Genomic DNA, 8,946 nt, shown 5'->3' with positions numbered 1-8,946 from the left:
TGAGCAAGCAATGCGTAAACAGAGCAAAGTAAGCTTCTGTTTATTTATTGGTTTTACTTGTTGATAGCTCAAAGAGATGGGATGACATATTTTTCTTTGTCAGCGATTTAGTGTTTAAATAAAAGACCCGAATCATATGCCCAAATAAATAAAACTGAAAATCTAGAAGTTTTACTAATACTTGCTTTATTCTGCTAAAGTTTTCTTTAAATGCACCCAACCTCCAAGTAGCCAAGGGACGAAAGATTAATCAAATTATCTTATGAAAGACAAATAAAATCATGTTAATAAAAACAATGCAACCAAATTGTAACCAAGCTCATACATCTTCTCTGTCAGCTGGTCAGTCCTCTTGTCTTCTCCTCTTTGCACTGACTCAGCACTCAGAGCTCAGAGAAGTCAGATATCATTTTTGAACACATCTCCACTTGAATAAGCAGCATGTCGTAAACATTGCACTTAAAAAATCTCGAGAGCCCTAGACATAAAGATTATGTAGTTAAACGTTATGTCACTTGAAAGCATTTTGCACAGTTAAGGTCCTTATAGTAAAGTGTTTAAATCAGAGTGTGAATATGGATGTTCAAGGATACTTTTTGTAGAATCATATTCAGTTTCTTGTAGTTCTGCAGGAAGCGACGTTGATACTTGAGAAACCTCTTCACTAAATGCACTGAGCAAACCAACTTGGTTTGAAATGATTGTTGAAGAAATGTTATTTTAAAATCGGGCCACTCCAGCCTGCTGTAGTTCTCTCACAAATATCAATTTGTTTAGCTAAATTTTCCTGCAATCAATGCAATGTTCTTAATTTGTTATTAAAACACTTTGCTGCAACGGCAGCATAGTAGATTTTTGATTAATAACATTGCAAGTAAGAGAAAAATAGAAATGGGCAAGCGCAAGAAAAATGCCGTATATGATGCACCAGGAAGCTTGTGTTTTAAGATGGCAGATTTTATCTTAAGCAGTGATTTAAAACAAAATAAATTGAAAAAGAAATAATGACATGTTGCTCTACTGGTAACAACCCTTCATATTTTGATACATTCAAAAAAGAAATTGCCAAAAATGTAATTCTTCTGAATGCAACACTTAAAAAAGTGTTTCATTTGTGGATGAAAAGAATAAACTTTACAGAAAAACATTACAGACCACAGTTGAACTGACAATTGTGTAAGTCAAAGCTTTTTCATTTAGAAACTGAAATGAATAATTATTTGCTTTACATTGTTCTATCATACTCTTTGGATTGATTCATCTTATTAGGTCAGCAAACTGTGACTCAGCACAATTTTGAAAGATATGCTGAATCACGTAGCACAGCCATAAAATGTTCCTATCTCTTTTATAAGCAAAACAAAAATGCTGAGTAAACATGAGCTTGCTTGTCTTATCAAAGCCATACATGTTATCAATTCTGGTGTGGGCTACAATCCAGTGTGACCTTGATTTTCTGTCTTTCACTCAACAGTCCAGGCTAATACATAAAAAAGTTTGGGAAAAATTAAAAGGGATGAAAAGATTCATCAGTCATAATCAATCATCAGTCTGATTTTTCAAACAGACTGATGATTGGTGAAGGAGTCTCTGTGCACCCAGAGTCATAACTTCACTCTAACCACTCTGAATGCCTCCTCTTTCACTGACTCTCCACTTCGTTTTGTACAATGCTGATTTAGTTTTCCCATCCATGCATGTTTCAGATCCCCAAACCGACTAGCAAACGCTTGAATATCATTTTGATCTGAAAAAATACAAGAAGAAATCATTTACAGAGAAGTAGCCAGTTAAACAAGGTCAATCATGAGTCAGCACTTTTCTTAACTCAGCCGCTCGCTGTGTACATACACAGTTGCCCATCAGCTGCCACCCCTCCCACCTCTTCCTCCAGTTGGATCACAGGATATAAAAGACTTTGTTTGTCCTCTCCTTTTCACTGCCAAGCAATCCTTCTGCAGCAGCGCCAGCAGCAGCCCCTTTTCCTCTGAGCCACACTCCCTCCAAAAAACAGGGAATCAAGATGACCATGATACTGGCCTACTGGGACGTCCGAGGGGTAAGTAAATACTTTTGCTTTGAACGTATCGGTAAACCTTGATGTTTTTGCAGCTCTCTAACATATTGTGCATATTGCAGAGCAGCAATCAGAGCGAATACATTCCTGATGGTCCGTCTCTGCAGGCATTTGAAATAGCTGCTATCACTTTACTTCAGCAGAAGATGCCTCAGACTGTTTTTACTATGCTTTTATGGACACATTAACTGAGAGGTGTTTCTTTATGGCCAAGCAATTCGGATCAGCTTTCGAAAGTGTAATTTAACTCTAAAGCACACTTGTTGCTCCATGGGAATAAAATTCACAAGGCTTTTAATCTGCACATAACCCTAGAAAAAGTCTTAGAGTTAGTATTTTTATTTTACAGTCTACAGTGACAGCATGAATCTTATAGATCCAAGAAACTAATAGTAAATGTGTTTCATTCAATCAAATGGCACCAAACTATCACTTCTAATAAAGACTACACTTAGCATTTTTCTTATTTCACATAGTCCTTGCAAAGTGGGACCAACACAGTGATTACAACGATAGCATAAGCAGATCAATTGAAATTCTTTGCTTATTTATATTTGCGAAACTCATCACTGTTCTTTTTGCATACCAATAATTATCACAGAAAAGACAACCCTGTGAAGCCTGCGGTGTTTTCTGCTAACAGACCAATCAGAAGCCTTTTGGTTCTCTGAGATGACATCTATGCAAGAAAGGTTTATTGCATAACTGCCATAAATGCTTATCTGTAACAAAGCTGCAGATATGACACAGTGAGATACAAGCTCATTGTTCTTTGCAGTAGATTTAAATACTTTCAGAAAGATTATATGGTTTACATGTTTACGTTGATAAAAAATAACTTTGATTTTGAAGAGTAATGGTTAAGCATAACCAAGGAATCAGAAGGTCTATTACCTGAACTAAAAATATTTCAAAGAAGAGCTTAAGCTTCATCTTGGTTTGTGGGTCTTTGGTTATGTAGTTAACTGTGTGTTGGCATATCCTCGCATTGAACTCTTGTGAAAATCTCTAAATTCGTGTAACCTTAAACTCTCTTCTCTGCAGTTTGCCGGACACATACGGCTCATGCTGGAGTACACCAAGGCCAACTACAAGGAAAAGTTTTACGTCGTTGGTGATGGTAATTAACATTTATTTCAGCTTAAAGATATATCACTATTTAAAACTTACTTACTTTGGTAATTTAACGTCCATTTTTCTCTGACAGCCCCAGGTTTTGACAAAAGTTGCTGGTTTAATGAAAAATTCAAGCTTGGACTTGACTTCCCCAACGTAAGGGAGACTTGCATTTTAATTTTACTTTTATTCTGGGATATACTTAATGTTTCTTGTTTTTAATAATAAGGACAATATTTACATTTCAAAATAGCTGCCCTACCTGATTGATGGAGACAACAAGGTCACACAGAGTATGGCCATCCTGAGATACCTCGCACGAAAGAACAACCTGTGTGAGTATTATTTGTCATAAATAGAAATTTTGTTTGGGAGAGTCCATTCATTCACCCACAAAATACATACATTTTGAAGTTGCAGATGTTGCCTGTGAGCTCTGAAAACTTTCCTCCTCAAACAGGTGGAGACACAGAGGAGCAGAAGATGAGAATAGACATGCTGGAGCAGCAGTGCTTAGACTTGAGAGCCAGCTTTGTGAGGATGTGCTATGTTGACCTTGTACGTATATAACTGTTCAACTGTGCAATATTCAGTCTTACTTAATAAGTCTTAATGTCCTCTAATGCTAACATATATATATATTCTAAAATCAGGAAGGTCTAAAGCCAGACTACTTGAAGGCACTGCCAGATGCACTGAAGCTGTTCTCTGACTTCCTGGGACAGAGGAAGTGGTTTGCTGGTGACAAGGTAACTTATCTTATAAACATAAAAGAGTTAATAGTCAGCTATAAAACAGCCTGCAACAGGTTTTTATTTAGGGTTTTCCATCCATCCATCCATTTTCTGTTCACCCTTGTCCCTAATGGGGTCGGGAGGGTTGCTGGTGCCCATCTCCAGCTACTTTCCGGGCGAGAGGCGGGGTACACCCTGGACAGGTCGCCAGTCTGCCGCATATTTAGGGTTTTATTGATTTTTATTATTCCCTCAGGGTTCTTGCCCTGGGAAGCTAAAATGACAAATCCTAAAGTTGATATGTCAAAAAAGAGGACGATCTGTTATTATACACAAGCATTGGCACACTGGATGAATACAGATCTGTCCAATATATTGAATCAAAAATTGCTATTGCAGTTTCTAATTTCACAATAACAAAAGATTGCTTGGAAGGTCGCAGATCCAGAGATTAGCAGTAATCCATAGAAAGCTCAGCAAAAATATTGCAGACATTGTGATCATGCAAAAGGAGTTTACCCAAGAAAATGTGGGTTAATTGTCATACAAACTATATCATAATAACATTGTACAATAATCTTGCTATGTTAAGTCTTCCTAAAATACAAAAGAAAATGTGTCTTGCATTCCTTGTTCTTGTGCATGATTTTATGCTACTATCATGTTCGAAATAAATAAGTAAATTAAATTGTACAACCCTACATTCATCCAAAAATCACCACTTTTGACACAAAAAAGCTAGGCACTGATCTTTTATGTAAATGTACTCGCTATCGCTGCATCAAAAGAATTATTTTTGATTTATTTACATAATCTGTCAACTTTACCTTTGACTGCAAATGATAATTTTAAGTATGTTGTATCTTTTCTTTTAAACTAGCTCACCTATGCAGACTTCATCATGTACGAGATACTGGATATGCAGAGGATGTTCCATCCTCCCTGCTTGGATAATTTCAAGAACCTCAAAGCTTTCTTGGACCATTTTGAGGTAAGAGAACACTCTGCAGTTTAAATTTACAATGATCTGTCCACCACCATGGTAATTGCCCCCAGGTTTGTTCTGTGACGCCTCAATTATTAAGCTTAAATATGTTCCTCACAATGTTTTTTTCTCTCCAATCTTTCCAGCAGATATGATGAAATATAATTGATCAAGTCAGGATTTACGGTAAAGTGATGTTTGTTTCTTTTGCATTTTGTTTTAGGCTCTGGACAGGGTTTCTGCCTACTTAAAGTCAGATAAATACATCAAGGAACCCATCAACAACCGCATGGCACAGTGGTCATTCAAGAAAGTGAAGTAAAAGTGAAGAACAACAGCTGTACTCCTGGAAGACATGATAAAAAGTTTGAGAGTAAATAAGTAGAATTTGATTCAACAATTAATTTGCAACTCAGAAAAAGTCGTCATCAACAGGTGGATCAACATATCAAGTTTCAGTATTTTCCTACTAATGCTACAATGTTAGGAAAAGTATGGTTTGCTTAAAACTCTTTTTACATGTGCAGCTTTTTGGACAGATTAAAGTAAATGTATCTACTTTGAACTTTGCTCTGGCTTCGTTCTTTCTGTTTGGGACTCAGGCTAGATGTTACATTTTTACTTAACACCACTGAGTAGAGACTAAATGAATAGATAGAGATACTGCAAATTTAGCTGAAGATCTTTTGCAATATAATACAGAGGTACAAAAATATGACTTGTTTAGACTTTAAAACTGGTTTTCATACTAAAAAACACACAGTACTAAGTACCAGCCTCAAAATGGTTTAAGAAAAAGGGGTCAGAGAACTCACTAATGCACCTTGTTTTTTGCTTTTCTTTTCCTTTTGGGGGGCAGTGGGAGGTTTAGACAATCCTACACCAATGAAAAGCCTTGAAATCAATCCAGGTGGATCTGTACAAAATTCTGGTTTCATGAAGTATAAGGTTTATTCTTTAGGATGTGGGGCCCCCTAGTGGTGTAAGAAAATATCAAACTGTACATGCCATCCTCTACCACCTCAATTGTGGCCCTAAAAAATGGAGGTCTAACAGATTCCTTAGAGAAAGTTGCTGTTCTCCAATTAAAACAACTGAAAGATTATTTAAAGTTAGCTTCTTTTAATAAGCATTCCTAAAAGTATAAGAAAATTCTAAGGTCCACAAAAAAGCAAACAGTTTATCACACTGATTATTAACAAAAGCCTCTATCAGATCATCCTTTCAGATAGTGATCTAAAGGTTGACCCTTTTGGAAAATGTGGGTCATGTGGGCATGACTAGCTATTGGGTTTACAATTACTTGGATAGATAAGATTTGTCAGTATTTGATTTGCTCATCGCCAGTAAAAGTTGCTAAATGGAAAATCGTTTGATTCTAATTGCAGGATGACTGAATCCTGCATCTCCATTACATGCCTTTTTGAGTAAAACTGAAGAAAAAAAATACACGCAGATCTATTATTTTGGCTTTTACCTTCTTGCACGGCTCAGCAAGACCAAACTGAAAAGCAAATTAAGGCTTAAGGAACTGAAAGCTAACAACTTGTTAAGCCTCAGTTAGTGTCCTACGTTGCCCTTTGTTTTATTGTCATAATCTTTCTGCTTTGCCCACAAAGAACTGTGTTCTTTGTGGGCAAAGAACCACAAAGTTCTTTGTTCTGTGTTCTGTGTTCTTTGTCAGTACTGAAGGCCTTTTGTATTTCAGGAAGCTGTGCTTTTTTCAATCTCAAAGCTACTTATAGATAAAAAAAAATTTAAAAAGGAAAATATAAAAAAAAACCTTATGATTTACATAAAAAAGAGAAAGAAAGAGAGAAAACAGAAGGAAGGAAATAAGGGCTCCTCTCTTTTTCAGTCAGCACTCCATAATCACGAGGGGTTTTGTGGGAGTGTGCAAATGAATGATCCAAAGGTGCAAAACAAAGACTTTGTTGTTTGAGTGTATTCAGTTCAGCAAGCACTAATGTAGGTCAAAGCAAGCTGGGAATTCAGAACGAAATGTTAACCAAATAGATAATAGGTTTTCTGAAAGTTAAAAAAACAATACATAGCATGTAGCTATGTTATCTTTTGACAAGCAAAAACATACAAAAAATTATTCATAAGAACTACTTAAATGTGAAACATCTGCGTGTCATAATCTAAGCCATGGTTTAATAAAACATTTTATTATATATATAGAACGTAACTTTGCATACACAAATCACTTCGTTTACAGGTTTGATGAATCATTCTTGATTTATGATCGCTCGTTGCTCCTTATAACAATGAGCATGCAGGTGCAGCACAGTTACCTACACAATCATCCCTCCTCTTTGTTTCCTTAATCTTAACAATATAAAGGAAGGCTCACGTATAAATCATCAAAACTTGCAGATCATGCTGACTTGTCACGGCACCTCAATGCTGTTGTAATTGTGGAGAGATCTCAGCTTTTGTTGATACGAATAAAAATAATGGAACAAATCCACACCAAAGTGTGTGTACTTTTCACAATGACAATCATGTTTTAGCTTAGTCAACATAACACGACAGTTGAGGTCTTTAATTTAAGTTAATAATATCAATTTTCTCAGCTCATTTGTTTAAAACAAATTTTAGGATTTTAGTCAAGAGAAATAGCAACCTAGAAAACACAGAAGCTTTAGCAGTAGTTGAAACTGCAGACAACACATTTAGATCTAAGATTCTGACTTTACACTCCCTGGCCACTTTATTTGGTACAAATGTTAATTTTGCCTGTTAACAAAAGTCTCCAACCACATGTCAGAAACTCAAAGTATTTAGGCATCTAGACGTGTTCAAGTATTTCAGAAACAGAGTTGATCTACTTGGACTTTCCAGCAGACAGTCCAAGTAGGGTTTACTCTTGGGTTTGCAGAAAACATAATGAAAACGAAGAAACTATTCAACCTTTTTGACATCAGAGGTCAGGAGATTGATCAGATTGGTTGAAGATGATAGAAAAGGATCCGCAGTTAAAATAACCACCAAGGTATGCAAAAAGTCATCTCTCAACACAAAATACTTCAAACATTGAAGGCTTCAGAAGCAGAAAACTACATGGAAAGACACTCATTCTATGTGGCTTTCTATAGAAACAAAACACTCAATCTACAAACCACATAGCAAAAGTGGACAACAGTTTGGAAAAATTTTGCCTGGTTCAATGCCTCTTGATTTTCACTGCAACAAGCAGATACTAGGCTCAGAATCTGGCATAAACATGAGACAATAAATCCATCCTCCATTGTATCAGTGGTTCAGGCTGCTGCTGGTAGAAGGCGGGAATATTTTCTTGGCAATGTTAAGGGACTTTGGTGAAAACTGACCATTATTGAAATGCCTCTGCCTACCTGGGTGTCTTTTTGTTCCTTTAGGACCCCAACGAACATCTTCTCATGGCTACTTCCAACACGATAATGCACCAGGTCACAAAGCTCAAATAATCTCAAACTGGTTTCTTGAACATGACATTAAACTCAGACCAAAGTTACAGAAATGTTTCAAAGTGGCGCTTATACATTTCAAATCAAATGCATAAAAAGGTTCTTACATTTTTGCATGTCGTTAATCGTCTTACGATTGAATTTGCAGAAGCATAGCTGTTTCCAGAACTTCAACCTTTGCCATATGTATGATGAATGTCTATGATTTTAAGCTCTTCTGTGTGTGATGGGCTTGGCTGATATTTACTTTTCTTTCTTTTTAACTCAAACCCTCCCATGACCGAAATGTATGTGCTTGTTACTACACGAATTATTGTTTTCGTAGTAATCCCTGCAGGAAGGATCATTTTACAGCAGTTTACTTTCAATCAGGCTGTCATAGAAAGTCCTTACTTACGACTTTGCTTGACTTTAGCTCATAATCCTCGCTGTCGGTCATATACATTAATTTTACTGGGTGGATTTACTAAGTATTTCTGTGCTCTTATGCAAAACTTGTGTAGGCTGAACGTTAATGCAACCTGCAGAACAGGTTCAGAGCAATAATGCGGCGCTTGGACTGTTACCCCACCCACCTAATCA

General features: G+C 36.4%; 1 protein-coding gene across 2 annotated transcripts; it reads left to right on the top strand.

The window, feature by feature from the left end:
* Positions 1-1,892: 1,892 nt before the first annotated feature.
* Positions 1,893-5,477, top strand: LOC114136202 (glutathione S-transferase Mu 1-like). 2 transcript variants are annotated; one of them, XM_028004159.1, is made up of 8 exons: positions 1,893-2,059; positions 3,122-3,197; positions 3,285-3,349; positions 3,447-3,528; positions 3,654-3,751; positions 3,847-3,942; positions 4,808-4,918; positions 5,136-5,477. In XM_028004159.1, exons 1-8 carry the CDS (start codon positions 2,024-2,026, stop codon positions 5,232-5,234), a joined length of 663 nt encoding a protein of 220 aa, XP_027859960.1. In that variant the 5' UTR covers positions 1,893-2,023; the 3' UTR covers positions 5,235-5,477. The 2 variants fall into 2 exon arrangements, with proteins under 2 accessions (XP_027859960.1, XP_027859886.1); XM_028004085.1 differs by lacking the exons at positions 4,808-4,918; positions 5,136-5,477 and adding an exon at positions 4,156-4,616 and having other exon boundaries at positions 3,847-4,014.
* The last annotated feature ends 3,469 nt before the right edge of the window (positions 5,478-8,946 follow it).

Source organism: Xiphophorus couchianus, chromosome 1, assembly GCF_001444195.1.
Source record: "Xiphophorus couchianus chromosome 1, X_couchianus-1.0, whole genome shotgun sequence".
NCBI classification, from domain to species: Eukaryota; Metazoa; Chordata; class Actinopteri; order Cyprinodontiformes; family Poeciliidae; genus Xiphophorus; species Xiphophorus couchianus.
Note: the sequence above shows the minus strand (reverse complement) of the source record. Positions and strands in the feature narration are given on the sequence as shown.